This window comes from Buteo buteo, chromosome 5 (genome assembly GCF_964188355.1).
Source record: "Buteo buteo chromosome 5, bButBut1.hap1.1, whole genome shotgun sequence".
Lineage (NCBI taxonomy): Eukaryota > Metazoa > Chordata > Aves > Accipitriformes > Accipitridae > Buteo > Buteo buteo.
In genome coordinates, this window is record NC_134175.1 from 30,486,843 (window position 1) to 30,512,062 (window position 25,220).

The 25,220-nt window shown below is 42.9% G+C and overlaps 1 protein-coding gene across 2 annotated transcripts in view; it reads right to left on the minus strand.

The window, feature by feature from the left end:
* MAP3K20 (mitogen-activated protein kinase kinase kinase 20) overlaps positions 1 to 24,657 on the minus strand; it is a 96,274-nt gene extending 71,617 nt beyond the window's left edge. The window contains exons 1-2 of one of the 2 annotated variants that reach the window (XM_075028431.1): positions 24,410 to 24,657; positions 17,661 to 17,850 (exon numbers count right to left, since the gene is read on the minus strand). In XM_075028431.1, coding sequence (XP_074884532.1) covers positions 17,661 to 17,819 — 159 coding nt within the window. In that variant the 5' untranslated portion in view covers positions 17,820 to 17,850; positions 24,410 to 24,657. The remainder of the gene's footprint in view (positions 1 to 17,660; positions 17,851 to 24,409) is intronic. The other variant, XM_075028433.1, reaches the window with a different exon arrangement.
* Between the last annotated feature and the right edge of the window lie 563 nt (positions 24,658 to 25,220).

Below are 25,220 nucleotides of genomic sequence, written 5' to 3' on the forward strand. Positions count from 1 at the left end.
GCAGCATTTAGGATAAAACTAAGCAAGGGGCCTTTCTGCAGAAAATCCTTACAGAAGGTTTAATAAGCTCGAAAGTGTCATTTTGAGTTACAACCACACTGCCAGTTACTAAAAAAAAAACAAACACCAAACCAAACCAAAACAAAAAAAACCAAACTACAAACCACAAAGATCATGGACAAATAACTCATTTTCACACAGATTTCAACTAGAAATCCACAACGTCCAAACATATCTCACAGGAGTGTTACATTTTGCATCATACAGCTTGAGATTGTATCAGCATTTAATATTAAGGTACCTGATAAAGGGAGATCTGCCAAGAACAAGAAGAGTAGTTTGGATTTCACGAGTGTTATTCGCAGTTAGTAAACACCTTCAAAACGTGCATAAACTATGTATTTGTAATGGTGTAAAAGTGTAGAAATGAGCAATGTCTTGCAATATTATAAATACTTCATTCAGGTAGATTTAGAGAAAGAAACTGCTTCCAGCTGCAAAGCAATACCAGCAACAGAAACAATAGATGAGTGGACTAAAGAGCAGGTTTGAAATACCTGAGCTCCCAGAGAGCAGTTTATTTTCAGCAATCATCATTTCTCTTCTCAATATTGGGAAATTTTCCCATTTACTCGCAATCATTTTGAACGCAAATCTGCTCTGACTATAGACTACACCAACAAAACCCACAACATCTCTAAAATGCAAGGGAATAACAAAATGTGAAACCTTGTGACTCCCTGCTCACTCCACAGGTGAGCAGGTATCATGGCTAATATGCAAGACCTGAATCTTCCCAGACCCAACAAATGGAAAAATATCCAAGGAGATTACTTCTGAGATCGAAGTCACTGTAAGTCTCGTGAGCACCTTGTTGGAAAGACATTTGGTACCACAGTGATGGGCAAAACCAATCGCCTCTCAAGGAGTCTCTTGCAGTACTTAGGAGCAACAGAAGAGAAAATGATATCAAAGAAATGGTATTTGGAGAAAGGCCATGTTCACACATATCCAGTTAGAGCAGTGATTTTTCCGAGGTCTGCAGAGTATTAGCAAGGAATCTGGATAAGGTAACTTAGAAGAGTAAGTCTAATCATAGTGGCTTTTACTGAACAATTAGCACAGACTCCAGAGACAGCAGCAGCTATACTCATGGATCCTGATCCACTCGTCTAAAGCAGCTATGATCTCAAACTTGATAATGAAAACTGCAATTCAACCAAGGAAAAAAAAAATCATCATGTTCTTGATGAGCACTCACTTTAAGCCTGTCTTAGAGTAGATAAACCCAACCTACTGTAGCTAATGATAGGAACAGCACTTGATGGGGATCCCTCTTAGGAATCCCAGTGATTGTTATAATTCCAGAAAATGTTCCTCAACCAGACAGGCTGAGCCCACCCTCATGAAAACAGCACATCACAAAATGTGTTACCTCCCTGTTATACGTTAACAGCAACTGCTGGGGAACCATGTGGGGTTTTGCTTTCCATACAGGCTGTCAGAGCTCTGTAGAAGGCTCTCCCCAGTTATCACTCAAAAATGACCTGCCCCTGCAGAAAAACAAAGAATCACTCCCTACCCAGAGACCACTTACTTTAAGAAGACAAAAAACTTTCAGCACAGAAATTCTGGCTGTGTCCATCTGGCATAAGAGAAAGGAAAGAAAGTAGCTGCCAACTACAGACCACCTTCTGCTGAAGTGTCTGAGAGTCCTCCACGGATCAGAAGCATTTTTCATGCCACATTTACCTATGCCATAGCACAAGCTCACAAAATCTGGGGTGTTCAAGAAAATGAGCTGTCACTATAATCTGAATCTCTGACTGCTGTGCATTATCTGAATAACACACATCATGGTTTTATGTGCAACTGTCCAAATCTGCTTGCAGATTTTGGTTTTTACCATGTACTAGTGATGTATGATCTTCTTTCCTGAATCCAGAGCAGCAAGCTCTCTCTGTGATTTACCACGTCTTCTTTCTCTTTACCACGACTTAAGCAGTAAGTATCCTCTCTCTGGTTACAGCCAGACCTTCCTTTCACCTTGCTGAGGCTGGCAAGAACATAAGCAAGAGCACAGGACTCCACCAAAATCTGACTTGTACCTTCTCCAACTGACTGCCCTTCAGCCAGGACCATGCCATCAAACAATAGCCAGAACAACAGACTTCAGAGCAGCTCACTGGCTATGTCCACACTACCACATAGACCACTACAGACCAGAGTCTCTACTCCCAACAAAACTAAAGTTTCAGGACATAAATTCCTTACCCACTTTTCAGAAAAGTTACTCTTCTTTATCTAAGATTGAAAATTGTATTTTAGTTAGAAACTTGGCTCAAATGCTACCCCTACTGGGTAGCAATGGTCAAAAAATGAAACTAGACAAAACTTCTGAAATTTCAAGTTTTTACCTTTATACAAAATAGATCCACTGTTTATTATTTCTTGGAATTCTTCAAGCTACCTTCATGGTAGCTCAATCTTTTTCCATTAAGACCAAAATAATTTAAAAAAACCCCCAATGTCCAAGGCAAAAAATTTAGAGGAAAACTAGCAATATTTTAAAATTGGTTTTAGTGTCATAAAAACACATTTATTAGTATTACTGTACTATGTATGTCTGACATGTAACTTCGGCTTTTCCCCTACTTCTCTTTGATTAATTTCTTGTACACAGAACTCCTTATCTTACCTAGACTTCTTTATAGCTATCTGCTTACATAGATATGTCAATAACAACTATTTAATTTCTAATCTTTGTTATTAAAAAAACTTATTTTCAGAAAAGAAAACTTTTTTTAAATTATGTTGACATCATATCTATTACGAATACAAGCTGTCAGCCTCAAAATAAATTGTTTAAAAAGGCAGTAACTTGAATACCAGTATCTCTGAACTCTGTAGAAATTGGAAATCTAGAAGAACCTATCTAGAAGAGTGATAGAGACTAATTACAGAGTGACCTGGTATCCTGTGAAGGCAGTAGCTTTGAGTTTCACGAACAGCAGACTTAAAAGGAGCAGGAACTAGCAGGTTTTGTACCACCACAGGATACCAAATTAAGCCAAAAGTCTTTCTCATTGCTCTTTTCCAACCAAACAGCAATATCCCGAGCCAGTTCCTTCCCCAAAATTACAACAGAATGACCAGAGATGCTGCAACCTTGACTCTGCAGTTCAAACCCACCAGAAAGAGTAAAACTGAATAATGAGCCAAACTGAGAACACAAAGCCTGAGACCTGCTCTAACTCCTTCACAATGGTTTGGTAGAACAGAGCACATGCAAGCCAGGAGCATTTCCTCTAAGGAGAGTTGGAAATGTGAAAAAAATCACAGCATCACGCATGCCATTAATTCTCTTCCTCCAACACGTACAAAATGTTCTGAGAACTGCTCTAACTCACACACATGAATAGACCAAAATTTCTAAAAGAATACAGATGTAGGAAAAAGTGGTAAATAGAAGACAGTTGAATGCGAAAAAAACAGTACTGCAGTAATACTCCACAATGTAACCACAGTACATTTTAGGGTAAACATGTAAAGGGAAAGAACATCTTGCAACCACATTCAGCTTTAGCATTTCCCCATTTGTGAATTTCTACTTCCACACCAGTAATCTGCACCTTCAGACTTTATTTGAATCTTCCCTTTCATCATTTTATTAGAAAACTTCCAGACGCATCAGAAATAAATGAGGAATACCACACACATAACCCAGTGGGAGATTAAGAAAGGCCAGTTAGAAAATAGAGATGATCTATTTTGTGATTACAAAACAGCTGACTTGCACTACTACCTCCATCGCCCTGCATTGTGCTTCCCAAGGACCTGCAATAAATGAAACAGCACAGAGGAAGCAGGAACACTGCATTACATGAGCCCACAGGAACTTCAGGACTGGGGTCACATCATGCAGTGTACCAATGAAACCTCCTTCCTACAGGCTGTACCTGAAGAGCCAAAGAGGAGGCAACATGCTGCAGCAAATGACAATTCCAGTCTGAATCTGAGTGCAGCAAAAAGAATTGTCATTTCTCTTCCAATTCTAGCAACGCCTGAGTCCTTGCTCAATTACTAACTGATTTATGCTCTGAGTATGACAAGGACTACATTGGCAAAGTTCACAACAATGAACTGAGCTCACAAGTTGGATCTAGGGCCCCGGAGCTCCATACTGTTTTGGTGGCACAGAGCACATTCAAATCTGCAACATCTCTTTTGGTGTGGAAGAATAACAGCATCATGTATACCACAGCTTCCCATTTTCCAGTGGCAGAGGTATGCAAAAACTCATCTGAGGACTATTCTAATTTAGGGAGATAGAGGGAGAAATCAACTGCCATCAAGGATCAGACATGAGCAAATGTAATTTTCTATGTGACCTTCAAGTCAGGCAAGGTTGGGATGACTTTAAGCATTCTCCTTCATCCAAGCAAAATCATCCTCTAGCAATACTGATCACAAATCTTTGCTGCCCAAGATACATCTCTCCAGAGGGCACATCCAGAACTCTTTTCCACCCTGTCAGAGTGCTGTATGGCTACATGACATTTCCTCTCCTTTTCCATGTGTGCTGCTATTGTGCTGTGCACTTTACTTGCAACACCACTGGCCTGCTGAGGGTGTTCACTTCTAGGAGACAATTCCCTGATTCCAGGGAAAGTCCTTCCTTCTGCCTGGCAAAAAAGAAAAGAAATGGAGCTTAGGAAAGCTAACTTACAAGAAAGATGCAGTATTGGCAGGAAAAAAGCACCCAGAGAAACATTTTTCTTCTCTTGAAGTAGAGTTAGGGATACCTTATTATTAGTATACAGTGTTACCCTAAAGAGGGTTTGGCTGATCCCCTGTACCTGGAAGGCAGTCATAACCCTTCCACTTTTTTCCCTTCTTGAGTTTGAATTGTTGCAGTTTGGAGGGCTTTTGAGATTTCTCCTCAAGGGCAATTTTATCAATTATCTCTGTCTTTATAAAATCTGGATATAATTACTATAGTTGGCTCTGAGTGGAGAATATAAGACCATTTGGAGATCACTGTTGTGTAGAGTAAGTGTGATGGTCTTGCACATTACTGCAAACCTTGCAAATATTAATAAACATTTCAACCATTAATTATTCCATATTGTATTCTCAAGGACGGTACCTTGTTTTTAGTTTCAGAGATGGTTTGGAAAGGAAGAATCATTTTTAGTTTTAGCTGGGTAAAGATTAGATACCCATCTTCAGCACTTTCAGGACACACAATTTTGTGATGAATGCTCATAACTCTTGCTAAAAATCTAACTACATTTTTAGCTAGTAAACTGTTTGAGAAATAAAGACATTTCCTACAGAGCATTTCAATTGGGTCAATGATGCATCTAACTTTAGGTGCCTGCATTCAAAAATTATTTTGATACTGCTTCAAGGTCTCCATTGCTTGCTCCCATTACTCCCAAACCACCAAAAAACAAAACTCCTTTTTTGAAAAGGAAATCTTGAGGAACAGAGATCTTAAGCTTTTAGAAGTGCCCTGCATCTTTTCATACACACTCACTGTTTAATTTAGACTAACATACCTTTATTATTGTGTATGAACAAAAAGAAAGCACAAGGTGTAGTAGCCTTCTGAAAATATTGCCTTTTAAAAGTCTCAGCTGAATTCAGAATTTTGATTGAAGTAAATGGTGGTGCTAGAATACTACTGAAGTTGTAGAAGTCAGATCCCAATTCTTCCAAATAGATATTTTAAGATATACAGCTTCTTTAAAATGAGAGGAAGTAAAACTCCTCATTCTTTTAAAAGCTGTGTACAGGGATGGATTTTCACAACGATGAACAGCCTAATCGGGGTGAAGAATCCTCAACCGAAAGCTCACAAAGGGACCCCTCTATCCGTTCTCCATTTTTTCATTTCCACTTTTCTCTTGAAAGGAGTGTCTCACCGGAGAACCGGAAGAGTGAAAGATTTTAAAGTATAGGACTGAAATCCATCAAACCCAGGATTGCGGTCCAAACCCAACCAGCTGTCAAACCCAGAGATACGAATGTATGCGCACTTCTGCCTAATAAAATTTGAATCAAACACTTTGCATCTGATTCTCCATGTGAGCTTTTATGCAAACTTCTAAAGTGCAAGGAATCCTGGGGTGGAAGAGCTATTCTGAGAGCTTTCACATAGTTCATGTAATTAGGGAAACCACTTCCTTTGATTGTAAGTGTTCAAAACAGCTGAATTTCTTCTTTCAAAGGAACTCTGTGATTTGGGTCATCTCTTTTACTTGCTCTTTCATGTTTCTCAAGATGAGAGGTGAGACTGTAGAGCACATTATTTAGAAAAAAAAAAGATTCCACTTTTTGTTTTAGGGATTGAACTTGGACTATTCAAAAGGTTGTCATTTGGAAATCTATCTTTCTTTCCCTCCCTCTGTTTCCTTCCTTTTCTGATAAGCTCTTCAGTGGCTCCAGTGAACATAGTCCAAAATGCCAATTTAAACCTAAGGGAAAACTGAAATACAGTACATGAAGGAAAAGCGACTCTCATTTTCCTTTGTACGGTTGTGGCTGAATATGTAATTAAAAAGGAGCTCTAGCTGCAGGATTTCAGTCCCCATGTCACGTTTACTTTTTTAATGGTTCTAAACACTGACCAAGCAAAAAGGCAGAAATAGAGAATTTAAAAGACAAACAAAGCAGCTGCCCTGGTCTTTGAAATGGGTCTGCGGGTTGGTTTTGTTTTGTTTGGGTTTTTTTTTCCCAAAAAGGGAACACAGGTCACAGTTTCAAGGCAACGACCATGTCACTAGAGCTAACAGTCGATGCCAGTGTCATTACAGACTCAAGTGTCACTTGCCCTGAATTTCTTGAGCCAGGCAGCCCCTTAGTGCTGTTACTCCACGTTTGTCTCTGTAACAGCTGTAACAGGGAGGGAATCTCTCCCTTCTCACAGTATAGCACAGAAACACAGTAATGAAAAGGTAGGAGGTTTCATACTGCAGATTTCAAATGTATTAAGTAACAACAGTACGCTTGTTTACCCCAGCAGGACCAAACTTTATTCCCAGTCAGTGAAAAGTCCCAGGACTCCTTCCAGAATTCCAGCGTTAACAGGGAAGCGGTTTGCAATGGGAACAGAGTAAACCACTTGGGACACAGCGCCAGAAACCACATTACTGCCAACTTCTGCACAGGACAGATGGGACACCAGCTTGGAAAGACAACTTTACAATAAAGACTTTGTACAAATACATGAACAACTAAAAAAGAAAAATTTAAGAGAACTCCAAAATGCGTGGTCCTAACAAGTGGGGTTCTGGATCTTGTATTTGCCTTTAGGGCCCTCGCAAACTCTTAGCGGGGGTACTACCAAGGTGACATCCAAAAGGAAGAGCAATTCAACAGCTCCAAATTTTATCCATCTGTTGCTACATGCTCACATCACACACAGCACCTCAGCACACACAGACACATCGCAAAGAGGTCAAAGGAAAAAGCCTTCTCCTGAGTTTAGGAGATTAAAAGTACAGAGTTCACCAAAAAGGAAAACCACCAATCACTACTTATAAGCCATCATCTTTGAAAGGATTGCCTCAAATGCAGATGACATTACAAAAATTGAGGTTATTATATGACTAGACAAAAAGTGATTTCTGTGCTTTTCCTCCTCTAACTGCACACAGGCACGCACTACATCTCCTCTGCTCTGTGATTCTTCCAAGGAAGAGGAAAAGATATCTTCCTGGAAAATGTCACTCGCTCACTTAAGGGTGCAGCAACTAGGTTATTTTAACAAGTTTCCAGAACAACCACCTACTCACCCCTCCTATTCTGCCTCTGCCAGATAAAAATTTGCAGAGAGACTCAGCTTTCATTGAAAAGCTGACATCCCCCCAGCCTGCATGCTTGCCTTTTGGTTTTTCCACCTTTCAAAGATATACTTTGTACAAAGCAACTGCATGTTGTCTTCCTGTATCCACCAGTAGCTTCCTCGCTTCTCCTACAGCAGCTCAGGGGTTTTACAAACCATGCTTATTTTTGATGCGGCTACTGGAAACTCATGTGCCTGATACACAAAACCCAAAGCTATTTGGTCAGGTGTGTATCATGTACCATGACATGATTTTTTCTCTCCCCTGCTTACAACATTTAGCCATAAGGAACCCCGATTTAGAAGTTTTGGAGTAAAATAAATGAGTAACCAGAGACAGAAGAGAAGTGGAGGACGTGTGGCAGTGTCCCCTTTCAGTGATGTCCAGGGGCCAGGCACTACTTCGCCGAGGAGGTGCAGCCGCACGAGGGCCCCTCCTGTGTGCAGGAGGCTGCCCCACTCTCCAGGCATCAGGCAGCTGAGCTGCAGAGGGGACCAAGGAGGCATAGAAATGGTCACTGTTACTTGAGTCACCCAGTTTCCCAGTGGAGCTGGCTTTCTTAAATAGAAATTATGCATAATGTAGATTCACGAAACATTAATCTAATAAACAAACATGTATTTATTTGCAAATACGATTCTTCCCCAGTAGCTGAACTGTAACAGATGAAATACATTTAAAAAGACAAACAGGGCAGTTTGGAGGCAGCTGGATCAGAAGAGCAGCTCCGTATTTGCCCTTATTGGCCTCATCTCCCCAGTGTGTTAGTGCAATCAATTGAGTATGAGAGAAAGAGTTAAGGCTGAAGCTGTTCTCTGGGCTCCTCTGCAGCCTCCAGCTAACATAAACAGGTCTGAATGCTTCCTTGTGACTGTTTATATTGTCCTCTTAAAAAGGAAACTTTCTCTAGCAGCACCTTAATAAGTGGCAATAGGTAAATGTAAAATAACTTTTATAATCTTAGTTGCATTACAATTAAAAAGATTTCTTTTGATACTTCCCTTAAAGTTAGGATATATATTTGTCTATATTTTTTCTTCAACTTTGTTTTCAATGAAATCTTGTGCCCCAGACCCTTATACAACTCACACACAGCCAGTCAAAAATTAAGGACAAAAAAATACCAACCCGAAAACCAAAAAACCAAAGCAAGTAAAGGAGAGCATCTCTAGTCCTACTGAGTGTTTTACTGCCCTCTTAAGAAGACAAAACATGTTCAAAATTCCACTGCTACCATGTGCATGGTGGGTAGTTCTGGGTCCCCAACCAAAGATTGTGGCCCCTGCACTCAGCTTTGAATACACCTGTGAAAAAACAGCCTCCAGGAGACCAATGGTCCCAGACTCCAATCACATCAACTCCAGCACAGATCCCTGACTTCATCTGAACCATCATACGGGCATGCAACGAGCCAGAAACTGCATTAGATTCAAACAATACTTCCACACACCTCAACAGCAACTTTGGTATCACCAGAAACAATAATTTGTCATTCTGTATGCTGCACTGAGTGTAAATTATTTAATTAAAGTCCCCAGGGACTGCAACACCAACAGATTTCAATGCAGGTCACAGATCTTTAAATACTCAACTGTCCCTCAAAGCACTCCAGACTCAAACATGCAATCACTTACCATACTCTAAAGTTACCACTAGATCTCACCTGCCATGCAATTTTGTACTGTAACCTTGTTTCAAGAAAACTATGTAGTTAGATAAAAGAAGAGATAAGACCAACTTGAACCAACCCTCAATTGCTTGAGCCTGCAACAGCCTCACACACCACCTTGAGGGAAAAGGATTTCTTCCGCATCCATGAGATTTCTACAGCAAAGCTTCAGGACAGCTTAAACATCCAAAAATACCATTTTGCAGTTGATCACTTCAACAGAAGCTCGGGGTCAGAGAATGTCGTGGGAGGGGAAACAAAAGAGCTGCCATTCGATGTCAAGGGTTGCTGGCATGGACAAATAAGCAAAACAACCTCTCCTCCAAATTATAAATAATAACTGAGCCCATGCAAAAAGAAAACAGAAAAGGGATAAACATGTCTAGAGGGAAAAAAAAAAAACAAACAAAAAAACTAGGAAAAATAGTCTTAATTGCAGCTAAGTATCTACTGGCAACTTGAGCAACCCCCTGTCAAACAAAAATTTGCAGCAGGTTGGCAGAATAATTTTTAAGACAATATAGGATAGAATTAAACTAATTATGAAACTAAAGAATATTTAATAATATCCTAACAGGCTGCATATTGTGGATAGCAAAAAGTATAACAAAGAGTGCTTTCTAAATAATCAGACAGATTTTCTCCCTATTCTAAACAACGTTCATTCATAATTTGTAGGAAACTGGCATAAAAACTTGTTCACCTGCAGATGTTGCACCTTCTGAAAAAACAAAATTAAAGATAATTGAGGTAAAAGGGTCCAAACCTCACAGAGATATTCCTAACCCAGGGATCAGGCGCACAGTAAGTTCCTGTGTCTCAACCAAGCTACGGCAACTGCACACGTATTCTTGACCAGCAGCACACGCAAGGTAATTTTGCTTCACACTGAAAAAGTTCAGGGTGATTCAAAAGTCAAGTGAAAGGAAGCATCAGTCAAATCTGGTGCATCTTAGCTTATTAATTTACCCGTTTACCAAGTTTGTTTATGTAGTAACTGTTCAAAACTGCCCACCAGTCAACAGAAGGACACACGTACTTAATCCTTTACAATTTCAGTACAAAGTCTGGTGGTTTAGCTGATTAAAAAAAAGGATAGGTTAACTTCTTAAATACAGCTACAGCAAGATTCCCAGCACTGTGAAATTGCTTTTCATTTATTGCAAGCTAAGATGACAACACTGACAGTCACTATGTCTCAATTGACCCAAAATAACTTTTGAAGCCACAGATTGCCAGTCTGGGCCCTGATATGCCAGTTCCACTGAAGTTGATGTCTAAATCAAATTAAGCCAAAATTGGCTTGATTTAAAAGAACATGTATACACAGGCCTGTGTAAGTAAGAATCTCAAATTAAGCTGGTCAAAAAACCTCAGTAAGCCACACAACTCATACTACAAATACTCATTATTTACATGAAGCAACTCTGAAAGACGTTACTCATCTAATGAAAAACCTTGGTATAAAAATGTTTAAATACATAAGTAAAAAAATCCATTACAATAAAATGTAGCAAAATACAGACAGATAGGTTTCTGTGCCTGGACTGCTACATTTCTGAGATTGTTTTGGGGAGCAGAGTCACAGGGTAATGACGTTTCTTCTTAAAACAGACAAAATTAAACTAAAGCCTATTCTTCCCAAGAATTACTGTATTCTGGCAATGCTACATCATCTTTCATTATACAGGTATCTGCCAAATACCAGTGGGGTTTTGATGTCATTTTGGTTGCAACACATACGATACAGTCTTATCCAAAGCACCCACTAAGAATATCTAATGCGGTGAGACTATGACACCTGAAAACATGACATTCATTTACAAAATAAAGTCCTCCAGAAAATAGCCCTTGAATGAAAGCCAAGAGTAAGGCAAACTCAAAAGCAGAGATTTATTGCAGAAGTCTGTCCTATCCAAAATGATTTATTCTGTAAGATACAGAATATGCAACAGCTGGGGCATCTGAACCCATTTTGACAACTTCCACCATCTAGAAAGGGTATCGAGTATCCTCTTGATACCTCTTGGGAATACCCTAGTCAGCACCAAGAGGAGTGCTCTAAGCCATTTCCTGTACCAGAAGTAAAAAACAAAATAGAAAACCCTGCAAAATAACCACTCTGTAAAAAGAAACAAAGACATTTTAAGACACCCCTCTGGTATAATAAATACAGTTTTATTTCCTCTTAGCTGTTAACAAGTGTCATGGTTTAACCCCAGCCAGCAACTAAGCACCACGCAGCCGCTCACTCACTCCCCCTGCACCCAGTGGGATGGGGGAGCAAATTGGGAAAAGAAGTAAAACTCCTGGGTTGAGATAAGAACGGTTTAATAGAACAGAAAAGAAGAAACTAATAATGATAATGATAACACTAATAAAATGACAACAGCAATAATGAAAGGATTGGAATGTACAAATGATGCGCAGGGCAATTGCTCACCACCCGCCGACCTACACCCAGCCAGTCCCCGAGTGGCGATCCCCTGCCCCCACTCCCCCCAGTTCCTATACTGGATGTGATGTCCCATGGTATGGAATACACCGTTGGCCAGTTTGGGTCAGGTGCCCTGGCTGTGTCCTGTGCCAACTTCTTGTGCCCCTCCAGCTTTCTTGCTGGCTGGGCATGAGAAGCTGAAAAATCCTTGACTTCAGTCTAAACACTACTTAGCAACAGCTGAAAACATCAGTGTTATCAACATTCTTCGCATACTGAACTCAAAACATAGCACCGTACCAGCTACTAGGAAGACAGTTAACTCTACCCCAGCTGAAACCAGGACAACAAGATACAGCAGTATTTCTTTAAATGATATGGGGTTGGAAGGGTTCCCATGAGATCACTTACTCTAGGGATATACAACATTTTTTTTATTGTGAACTCTGTAATTTTCCAATATAGGTGCAGATGTCTCTGTAAAGTTCATTTATTTGACTCCTACACCTTACATACCTTTATATAGCACAGACTCTAAGCCCTCTCTCACCGTTCATTAGCAATAGCACCTGCACCAAAGGACCATGGGTTGGAAACACCGGGTTTGTCATCTCCCCACTCCGAGCTGGAATCAGGTAAATCCAGACATATCTTGGCAGATGTCACCTTGAATCACTCTCAATAATTGCTGACTCAGGCATGAGAGGGGTAAGGGAGTAGGAACTCCTAGAAAGAGCTAACAAAATAATAAAAAAGCATCAAAATTGCCCTTCATTACAGCCAGGTCCCAGTGTGGAGAGTCATTCAAGGCTGGCACCCAAGCACCTATACCAGCTGTAAACTGCAAGCAACAAGAACACCTACTATTTTTAGTCCTGTCAGGGCTAAGTATCAATTTCAGTTTGGTTTGGTTTGCTCAATTTTACTCTGTTGTTTTTCTCTTGTTGCTCTTGAAAAGTAATTCCAAGTCCATACTCTCATGACCCACTTTAAAATTACCACATGCTCTCTTTTAGGACTACAAACGTGAGTGAGGTAAGTCCAGTGACATGCATGTGGTTATACTTAACTCATCCCCTTCAGAAGGTACAGGCCCAATCCATGTTTTCTGGACAGTCCCTTCCAGAAGTGGATCATGAAATCAAAAAAGTGAACAAACTGCATGATACTCCATATGAAAAGTTTTATGAAGCACTAAAAGATCTCCTAAAGTTTATTGCACATGTATTACATACAAGAAAATCTGACAATATAAAATTAATTTCCACAGTAGTCAGAATTCCAGCAATACAGCATCAAAACTAGTAAAAACATGTTTTTATTTTCAAGTCTTATAAAACTCAAATGCACTGCATAGACATGACTGAACAAAACATGCACAGTTAATCCTACTCAATTTCACATCTTCTATCCACAAGTTAGTTCTGTCAGTTCACCAGAAGTTTTTCCCAGTAACACTGCAGTTACATTTTACTGGGGTTTTTTTCACCACTCTCCTGCAGTTTTCACAGACCACTGCCAGCAATTTGAAGGAATCCAGGAACAGCTGTACTGCATGAAAGCAAATGATCTCGTACCTAAGTAGTGTGGTTGTAACAGCTGAAGCAAGCAAATCAGATGCAATGCTGCTGTCCATCAATAGCACAGAGACAGTTTATGGATCATGGAGTACTTCCAAAGAGCAGTGACATTAAAATTAAATTCAGATTTCAGGTAAAATTCCAGTAGTAATAAATCTCCCAGTGAAGAACCACACTCCAGATCAGATGCCAGCTGCCAAAAAAAAAGCCACCAAAAGCACAGCCTTCAAAACCAGTGACTAATAACAGGTGAACTTCAGAGATGTACAGACAATCGGAGGCAAGTGCTATTCAGTGAAAAGCTAAGGTGGTAAGGCATAAAACAACATTTGTAACATTTCACTCCAGCAGTTATCTGCTCAAGATAATGGAGTCAAAAGAACTGCTAGCAATTTGCAGAATAAGGCCTTTGGGCCCAATGTCTCCCATCCATTTCAGTGGGAGCCAAATTATGGGCTTATCCAATAATTCATATAAATTGTTCACAAAAATATCAAATAACTTCCCAAGTAGTAGGTGTGCAATTTTCTTCAATGAGTGCACATAATTACCACTTAGGGCAAAAGGAGCAAGTGCACCTCCTACTACAGAAGGCATTTCTACTCCCCCCACATGCATCATAAACATCACACCGATAGTTTGATTTTCCATAAAACAATACACAAGGAACTCCTGTTCCTTGCTTAAAAGCCAAAACTGCTCAAGTGCTTGGACTAGATAGTATAAAAGGCAATTTAATTTTGGTTTTGATGTTATTTACTCACTCAAGACACACTCCTATGGTTTACTTAATCAGCAGAAGTCTTGTCCAGAGTTTCAGATCTGATACTTTAATCAAGGCCTTGCAGCATATTTATTTTTCTCAGCATACCTGTTTAGCTGTATTTAGCTGTATTTTATTCACAAAAACACACGTCTTCCTGTACAGTCACATTTTACTGCCCGTCTATAAAAAGTTAATGCCTTGCGGAGGTCTTCCCATTTCTCAAATTTTAAAGTTTTGAAGAAATCTGTCTGAACAACACCCTTCCAAGTGTTTGTAAGTTTTTCTGAGCACATGTTTTAGTATGACATGCTGCTATATACTGGAACAAAAATTGCTTTGTTTCACATGTTATAACTTGTTAGCCACTTAGCAAATATAAAGGCTTCAAGATCTTTGCTGGTTTTGATTGGCTTGTTTAATAAAATGAAACAGATATAACATATTTGCAGAATGATACCACAGCTCTGTTGACTTGGCTTGTGCTAGCACAAAATTCCTCTGAACAAGCTTTTACCAAATCTGCTCTGTTTTCCCTTTCATCAGTTGTTATGGATTATTGGCAGCAGTTAACAGAAATACAAGACAATCAGTCATGGAGTTAAAAGGACACTTCCTTTAAAATAAACCAGAAAGAGTAATAATTAGTTTTCTGGACTAAATGCAAAGCATCCATATATCTACTAAATGCAGATAGTTATGGTAAGTTTTTCTATTGCTATCAGAAAAGCCATTGACCCACCATGACTTTCAGCACAGTTCAGTCACAGGCATTCATTATTGTCATCACTACAGATAAACATACTACATATGTAAACAGACTGACAGCCACTAGGGTAAGAAGAGACCGTTAGGCCACCAAGGTTGGTCTCTGGTACATCACAGGCCACACTATACTGCTCTTGTCTTGACCTCAACAACTCAAAAAAAACAACTGTCCACAAAGACATCTCAGTATGAAAACATGAGGAGAGGGAGAGGATTCTCCATCTTCACTCCTTCTATTTGTAGTCTGCTCCAAGTGTTACTCATCCTCACTCCTTATAATTTGTGCTTTATTTCCCATTCTAATTTGTCTGGCTTCAGATCCCAACCATTAGTTCATGTAATAACTTTCTGCGCTAGAGTAAACGAGCCCAGCATTTTCTCCACATGAAAATGCAATTTTCGTAAACAAGCTCCTATTTTTTAATTCTCTAAGGTTTTTGACAGACAAGTTATGGCAAAACTTGCTAGACTTATTTAAGGCATCACCACTTGCCTCTCTGCTGCCTCCCCAGAAAACTTTCAAGAAAAGGTGCCCACACCAAGCTGCTCCCCAACTATAACACACCATGTTAGTTTAAGCTGCAGATGATGACCAGTCTGAAGGAAAACAAACAATTTGTGCTGGAAGGCACTCACTCCCCTTCTGTCAACTCATCCTGATGGATGATGTCCATCACCCCCTTCTGACACATACACCCCCACAGCCTCCCTACTTCCTACTCTTTGAGTGCGTTTTGCAGTGCCCCTTGGGCTGCCCCTCCAGTTTGCTTACATCCTTTTAAACACAACAGAACTAGGTCTGCACCTACTGCCTAACACCCATTTCCCCAGTACCACATACCAAGATAAAGCACCCCTGGTTCTTACAGATGACTTGATCCTCATTTGGATATGCAAAGGCATTAACCTAATTTGCCTAACAGCACCATGATATGAGCTCTTAATGAGCTGCAGGTCTTCATTAATCCCTAAATAAACCCTTAAATTATACTAAATTCTTTCCAGCATACGGTTTCCTTTTCCTAGTGTACAAACTGTGTTCCTTGTTACTATAAGCTGAACATTGTATTTGGCTGTTTTAAAAAAAATATTTTTGTTGCATGGTCCATCTCTGTCAAGCAATACATATGATTGTCCTACTTTCTCTATCATTTCCAGTTCCACTAACGTTTATGCCATCACAAGATATAGTAACATTGTTTTTAAATTTCCTTTCAAAAATGCTTGAAGTACCTAGTAATAGGTCTAGCACAGGCTCCTGTGTAATCCCACCAGAAACACACCTATTCAATAAAGATACTTCACTGACCACTACTGAGATCTGCCAGCCAGTTGATTTTTAAGGAGCGTATTACTGATACTGCATAGCACCAAATTCACTTGTCTTTGTATATCTTTTGATATTAACAAATAGTAGAAATAAAGAAAACAGTACAAACTGACATTCGACAGAAGGTATACATCTCCCACCATCCTGGAAAAGTCATGAGATCGTTCCACATTATCTTAGACAGCAAACTGCTTAATCATCATCAAACATGCTTATCACATCACTAAGCATGACTTAATCACACTAACTCGGTTGCTGTAGCAGTGGATGAACGTTGGTGTACTAAGTGTATTATCCCTAGTGCTGCTCTGCTGTTCTCCAGCTTATGTCTTCCTAAAATACTTTGAGGATATCGTATACCAGTTAGATGTAGTCATGCTGGAACAGCGGTCCAGTAACTGTGCTGTCCATCACACTGGTGTGTCCTCACTGCTGCACCAGCGGTGGTGACCAGCAGGCAGACTGGAGCGCTGTGACAACCATAGACACTGTGTCCCTGCTGGGACTGTAAAAAGCTGAGGGTCAAGAGGATTTTTAGGTAAACCTAAAAATCTTTTTAAAAAAAAAAATCTCAAACCAACCTTAAATGGTAAAGGTGCAGTTAATTCTGCCTTTTCCCACAGGATTGGCAAGGACCTGTCTGCCATTCCAAGTGCGCAGGACGTAGCAAGGGAAGGTGACTGGTAGAATGGTTAGGCTTAAACCTTGCTGCAAGATGAGTCATAGCCACACTTCAGCTTGGTCTAAGTCAGAGCTAGTGGAGCCCCACATCAAAACCTGCAGCAGGCAGGGAAGAGACAATGCCGAGCAACACACGCTAAGCCTATAGCGAACATACAGACATGAACCACAGCACTTAAGAGACCAGATGTAGAGGAGAAAACAGAAGCAAAGACAGTGAACGCTACCTCTTCCTATCTAGCAACATGCCCAGCGGTATCAAAGGGAAATTACTAGGTCCACAGATGCAGCTAGCCCTCCTCCTCGTCAGGGCCAGGACAGAGAGGAGCTGCTAAACAAGAAAAGTCGGGGAGGACAGTAAACAGTAAAACAATAATGCTTTAAATCAGAGACACCCTTGGCTGGGGCCCCCTTGGTATGTCTTTATTATAGCATCATCTAGTTACAGGGTTTTGTAATTAAACCAACAAAAAGCCCAAGGTAGTTTGCTTCAAATAGCTAGAGGATGGAAGACACTAGAAAAGAGTTTCTGTCCTTGTTTCCACAGCAGACAGAAGTGAATGAAAAGTAAACTCTTACCTCTTTTTCTATTTTGAGCAGCTTCTTTACAGCCACCTCCTTGTCCTGAGAAATCCATCGGGCTCGGTAGACACTCCCGAAACTCCCTCCACCGCAGTTCTCAAAAAACTGCAAGTCATCAAATCTAATTTGCACAAATGAAGCACGGGTAGACGACATCTCATAATGACAAAATATACCACTGCAAAACCTGTGAAGAGAAAAGCTTTCATTAACACATATGCTCTGTGGATTTATGGACTTTCTTACCCATGCTCAGACACTCCAAAACCAGAACCAGTTGCCATAAAGACGCTACAGTAAAATCCGCGGGGCACAGGAGGAAAAGAGCCTGGGAACTGACACTCCAACAGGCTGTGCAAAAGTTTGCATAATTTGCACGAGCTATTATGAGCAGCTGGGAGACAGAAATGACTAAAAACATTCCTCAGAGCGATACTGATGTTTCCCAATCACCATGGAAGTGGCTCCGTGAAAGGCAGGCATGTCACCGTCTACCCCAACGCAACTGAAGCGTGCCAACGGATGGGAAGCGCGCTCCCCGCTCCAAGCTTGCCTAGGAGCTCAGGCACGCCAGGCACGCCGGCTCTCCCAGCGCGACGGCCGCGCACGAGGCACGCACCAGCCCAGCTGGGCCGGCAGCCTTCCGGCAGGCAGGGCAGGCAGCGGCACCTTGGCACGCACCACGCGCGCTGCCGGCACTCGGGGCAAGGTAGGGGTGCTTGGCGCAAGGAGGTGGAAAAACCTGGCCACGGTAAAACGTCTCTTCCCAAGTGACTCAGTTCTGTTCGCGTGTTATAACAAAGCGCAAGTACGCGGTAATTCATCTGGGTTACAATATGTGAAATTCTGCAGCCTGTGCCAAGACCGGTGTTGGCAGTTTCATGAGACGATCCCATGTCTGCTGCCAGAGGAACAGAACGTCCTTCTCTGAGATTTCACAGCGATAAAGCTTATGCCCGTAGCGAATTTCAAGAAACGTTATCACCTAAACGACTGAACAATGACTAATTTTAGGTTTCTTTTTTTAATGGTGTAAGATCAGGAAGTCTCAGGTCCTTAGTGGGACTGCAGGACACAGCATCCTCCAGAACCACGTGCAAGCCTGCTGCGGGATCATTTCAGATGCACCAGTTTAGACAAAGTAGTTTTAATTAACACCAAAAGTTACCACACTTCCAATTAATGAAAGTAAACTTATCAGCATAAAATGAAAGAGATGGGTTTGAATAAAACAAGCCAAAAAATGACACAGAGACTTTGGGTTGCGGGTGAAAATTACACCTCCAATTATACTAGTCTACCTATAGTACCAAAACATACTGTATCTTCTGGGAGCCTGCAATCCATAGGGCTTTTTGAGATGGAATCCATGCATTATGTGTTGTCCGGGGCTGGGAAATGCACCTCTAACACACCTAGCACTGCCAACTGCCAAAACCTCTTCATCCCAGTCCCTTCCATAACAAACACAAAGACAAAATTCCCACTCCCCGCCCCCCCTCCCCCCCCCCGGCTCTCCTGATTGTGCAGCTAAACTGATTAAAATTTTGAGATATCATTTGACCAGAAATTTCTGGCACTATTTGGTTGCAGCTGTTCTGCAAATGAGAGATGAAGACACCAATGCTTTTCTACATACTGCATAAGATAACTTTTCTGAAACTGCCTGCTTCATTTTACGTCTCTTCACCACCCATAAGGGTAAAGGCAAGCACTGACCAGACCATGACAACTTTACTATGTTTACAGAAGGCTTCACGTTTAGGAGGGAGCAGGCTTCAAGCACACCTTTTGCTGACAGCCAACCTGCAAAGGTCTCGGTGAGGAACACGAATGCTCTCTCCCCAGAGTCAGAGCAGAGGTTACCGGTGGGACGTGAAATAAAGTCCATTCTTCCACTACTCTGCCAGCTCCTTCCCCGATACAAGTGCCTGAACTCTTCTGCTGACCTTCTGTTCTCATTTTATACTTGTTGCTGTTGTCGTTAGATTTCCTGTCATCCCAGAGTCATCTTTTGCACCACCCTTCACACATGTTTTTTAGAGAAAGCTCAAGGAAAAGGAAATGGGTCACTCCTGCAAATCAGGAAGGTAGCAAAGCCAGTTTTAACTTTTTGCTCTCTGCCAGTGCTGCTTAATTAGCAGGTCTTCAGAAACAAAAGCTCATTTGCCTTGTTTACTCCAGCAGTTGCTCCAAGTTAACGCTGTGTACACGGTGTCTCAAGCATATGTGACACTTTATAGACAAATAAAACAGGTCAGCTTCCCAACCCAGAGACCTCACAATTTAAGGCCACAGTCCTGCACACGTTTATGCACATGGATAATTATGCTCCAGTGAATAATCTCCTTACTGACAAAAGAATTATTCAGAAGAGTAATGTTACTCATAGGCAAAAGCATATGCACCGACTGGACCATAAATTTAACAGGAAAATCTAAACAGCTGATAACAGATGGTTGCATTTGGGATGGCAGAAGGAATAGAAAACCAAGCAAAAAGAAAAATACATCATAGGAAACAAATATTTCTGGCCTTCACTATCTGAATTCAATAGTTCTGAAGAGCTGTCAAATTATTTGAAATTATTGTTCACCCAGAAGAACCAGATCATCCATATAAACAAGTAAATGATTTGACTTCTGAAAGTTACTCTAACATAGAACAAGATCTTGTTCCAAGATCTCACAGAAAACAGACCTCAGGATGGTACAACATGCACACCAGACACTTGATAAATACAAGTGCGTACTTTTCTGATGAGTTCTCCTTGCTGCTTAAAAGTTTACCTAAACATTTATGCAATTGCAACGCAGTGCCCTGCACACAAGCATTTGCAGAAGCTACCATTCATTCTTTCAACACCTTCCCAACTTCAGATTTATCTACAGCAGTCAGTCAGCTGCAGACACTATAGGTACCAGCATACAATAAAGTAATATAATTTAAAGAATGATTCATTGGTTTGTATCAGGTTCTTCCAGATGCTTTTCTCCAGAGAAAGTAGATGAGATTTACATGGGATGCTCTTTATTTACAGATCTGTAATTAATGACATCCTAAGTTAGGTATACAGTTTTCTCCTTCTAGATGAAAGAACAGACCTGTTTAAATATTACTCCATGTTTTCAGATGCATGGTAGTTAATCCTCAATTAAACAGATCAATCTCTTTGTTATGTTTGAGAAAACAACTGTTTAGAGTAACTGCATGTGACAAATCCACACACAGTTATTAACTCGTCATTCTGTTTTAAAAGATACTTAACAATCTCAGTTTATACCATTGGTTAAGAAAAAAAAAAATCAGGTATTTCATTCCACTCCATAGTCTTCCACTTGCATCTGACACGAGTGCATCATTCCAACGACGGCGCTTCCTCACACCTTACACTTCCACAGTCAGGAGAGCAGTCCTCTGCAACAGGGTCTCCAGGCTTGGGGCCGGGGGCATTACAGCCGTTCCCCTGCATGCCTGCACACAGCGTAACTAAGGTTTGGCATCAGCACCACCCTTCCCCACTAACACACTTTCAAGCGTTTAACCACTACTGTTGTGTAGCAGTGGGGAACACTACATCGCCTCACTTTGTTGCTTGCTGTTGATGGAATGAAAACATGACAGTTCAGAAACAGCGAATGACAGGTATTTCAAGAAGTAATTCAATTGCTGGTTATTTCAATTATTCCTACGGGATCTTTTGGGAGGAAAAAAGAACTTTCTCATTTTTCTGTTTTATTTATAATGGTTAACATGAGCTTGTAATCTTGCAACATCATCTCTATCTTCTGTGTCCTATTTTTCCTCATTGTAACTTATTTGAGCATGCTGTTAGAAGCTGTTCATTTCACACCAAAAATAAACAGATCTGAGCTGCGTTTGGCAGTATTTAACATGTCAGTATTTAACATGTCAGGACTCCATAACACAGAGTCACTTTACAGCAAGCTATTAAGCCACAACCAGCTCAGTTTGGTACAGTAGTAAGTGCATGGTATAGGAAACCATCCACTATCACTGGCTTGTTGCGATTACAGCACTTTAGGGGAGTAACCTGTGTGGGGGTCCCTTCCCAGGACCCCGCTGAGGTTCCACACTTGCTGCTCCCGCCAGGCCCCCCCCAAGGTGAGGGAACCCCCAAGCACCCAGGCAGACGGGTTGCAAACCAACCCCCGCTGCAGGCTGCCCTGCCCTGCATCCCAGCACAGCAACACTGCAAGAACCCGACACATTCACTTGTACCTCCCAGCTTCCCAAAACCAGCCTGTGCCGTAGGGGAAGTGCTGCCATGCCCAACTCTCTGCTTTATTCCATGTACAAGCCAGAAGACCCTACTATTTGTCATTCAGCTACTGCTCCCGGAGTATAGAGAGCTTCCACTGAGGGACTTAGAACTCTGAGACAGGAGGCAGGGAAGAATTTAGCACAAATTGCACAGTAACTGCAACTCATATTTTGCTTAGTGCGTGGCTGCAGAACTGAAAATTGCATCCCTCATCTTGCACGTGCACCTGACGCTGCTTAAATATTCAATTACTCCAGGAAAACACTTTGTAATTTATTAAGGGAACAACCACACAACTCGCTGCCCTCACTTCACTGTGTGGTTCCACGAAGCAGGATTCAGTGCTTCTTTCAGGAAGGCAAGCTGCCAACATATTGCCAATAAAGTAGTAGCACACTACACTTGTGCTATCTTAAAATACACAGCAGAATGTGCCAAGTTTCCTTATTTGGCAAAACAGCCCATTTGCTTTCAGGATCTTTGACCATCCATTTTTAGACCCAAATCATCCTTTGTATCTAACATGGCCTACAGTCCCTGAGCATATCAACCTGGGGTTTTGCAGGAGAATATTTATCTAGCCTAAAAAAAAAAAAAAAAAAAAAAAAAGCCCAACAAAAAAAACCTCAAACACCAAAACATGGTTAACCACTGCCTTGTCTAAACAGAAAAGGAGTTACTGTGATATCGAGCTACAAGAGATACAGCAGAAAGAAGTTTTTATAAATAAAAGATCCTTTAATTCTATCATGAACTTCTGATGGATAAGACGCAAACAAACTCCAAGCACAACTCCAAATTAAATATATCCTAATCTTCTAATCTCCCAATAAGTTAAAATAAAGTCAACAACCCCTACAATTCCTAAACTTTCTTAATCAGACTGAGCAGCAGCCCTGCAGATGGTGAGACTTGAGGCATGGCTCTGCCTACTTTAGTTACTGAAGCAACAACATTTGAGCCTGTTCTTTGTCAGAACCCAAGAATTCTGCATAACTTCCATTAATAACATTTCTAATTTTATTTGAATTTTTACAACCATCAGTGCTATGGCAAAAGACCTCAACTAAGCCTAATCTGAGTACTTCAGGAAAAGAACTATTTTCCACCCGAGCTGTGTCAGTGGCACAGACTGACGGGTTTAAAGCCTTCCCTTTAAATAGAAAACATTTTATCTCGGAGAAACCCTAAACTGGTCACTTCGCTTACATTATACCTCGTCAGTGATGTCTGCCAGGACTACACAGGCAACAACACTCAAGAACAACAAGGCAGCTAAACCTGCACCCTCACCCAGAGAGTCACTCGGTCCTTGCACAGGCACCACTGCAGGATCCGGGCTGTGGTTTTGTCAGGGTTTCTGCCTTCTCCTCAGGGTTACCATTATTCACACAATGCCACTGGTATGCAAAGCATATTATTGATAGAGAAAACTAGCAGGCTTCTGAGGACTTACAATTTCGGGGCAAAGTCCTGAAAACATCTAACTGCGTGCCTCCAGCAGAAAGCTATGATGTTTTCAGGCAGTGACCCAGTTAATCCATTGCTTTCAAATTATTTCTGCTTCTGGAGTTTAGAAAAAGCAATGATCCATGGCTTTCCCGATGGCTCTGTCGCTACAACTCACAGCAAAGCACACGGGATAGAGGGGTAATGGATGGCTCACACACACACGTGCTAAAAAAAAAAGGCATACCGGTAGAAATGAACTAACTTGAGCAAACATAGCAAAAAAAAAAAGAATGCCAGTTTACTTTAAAAATGAGGCGGGGAAAGGAAAAAGACAGAGGGGAAGGAAAGTCACACCTCAAAGCCCAACCTGAGGGATTTTATGCCCTAAACAAGAGAAAAACGCAGCAGGTGCACACAAAGTGAACATGTCCGAAACACCCTCTGAGGAGCGCAGGGGTGGGCGAGGGCAGCAGCCCCCGGCCAGGCCCCGGCCGCCCACGTCTCGCGGCCACCCCCCCCGGAAGACAACAGCTGGCAGCCCCCTTCGCGCGTGGGCCCACCCTGCGCGGCCGCCACCCCCTCGGGTGCCCCTCGGCGGACACCACCGTGCCTTGCCCGGCGAGGCACGGCCCCTCTCCCGGCCCCCAGCGGCCACCGCGGGACCCCACGCCGCGGCCGCGCGTGGGCGCCGCTGCCTCCCGGAGAAGTTGGCCGGCGCCGCGGGACCGGCCGGAGGCTGCCGCCCCGGGGCGACGCAAGGTCAGGCCGTGCGCCGGGAGGGCCCGGCGCCTTCCCCCCGAGGACTTCCAAAGTTCCTTCAGCGGCCGGGAAACGTCAAAGCCGGCGGGGACACCTGCGGCCCGGCCGGGCCCCGCTCTCCGGCCCCGCCGGCCGGCCGCCGGCCGCCCAGCGAAACCCCTCCGACCGCTGCGCCGACCCCAGCGCTGCAGACACACCGCCCCCCCCCCCCCGCACCCGGCCGTGGCGGGGGGCGCCTCGCCCTCCTCACCTTCCCCGAGGGACTCCGGGCTGGCGGGACCCGAGCGGCGCCGATCCCCGGAACCGCCGAGGGAGGCTGGAACCGGCGCGACCGCGTCTCCCGCTCCGTCCCCCGCGCTTCCGGTTGGTGCCGGGGAGCCGGAGCCGCCGCCGCCGCCCCCGCGCCGCCTCGCAGCGGCGCCACCCCGCGCTCTGCGCCGAGCCCGCCGGGGGAGGCGAGGCCGCCGCCGCCGCCGCCGCCGCCTCAGGGGAGCGGGCAGCGCGGCCGCCCCGCCTATAGGGGGCGCGGTGACCGGGGCCAGGCGGGCGGCGGGCGAGGACGGCCGCGTGCCCGCAGGCCTCGTCCCCGACGCCTTGATGGGTAACGGGGCGCCCGGCCCCTCACCGCCTGCCCGCCCCTCGGCCCCAGCGTCGGCCGGCACGGTGGGGCTGGCGTGAGGCGAGCTGGATGGAGCGTTGGCTCCGCGGGCCCAGGCTTGGGCTGACCGGAGAGGGTGGCCTTCGACGGAGGCAGGGCGGCTGCTTGTCGGTTAGCCGCGCCGCGTCTAGGAAGAGCTTTCTGGACCCAGCGGGGCCTGTCAGCCCGGGTGTTTTCGGTTCACAAGCGCGGCCCTGCGGTTGCAGATGGAGGGAGTCCTGGCACCGGGCTGCGCTGCCATGGCCGCAGCTTTGGAAGCACGAGTTCCTTCCTTCCAGGGTTGCTGCTTCAGTGACAGGCAGTATAGCTACATTTATCTACAATTATTACCGAAATGACCAGGTGACCGTAATTTTTGAAAACTGCTTCGTCGTTCTTGTGCCACCAGAGCTGGGATGGTGTT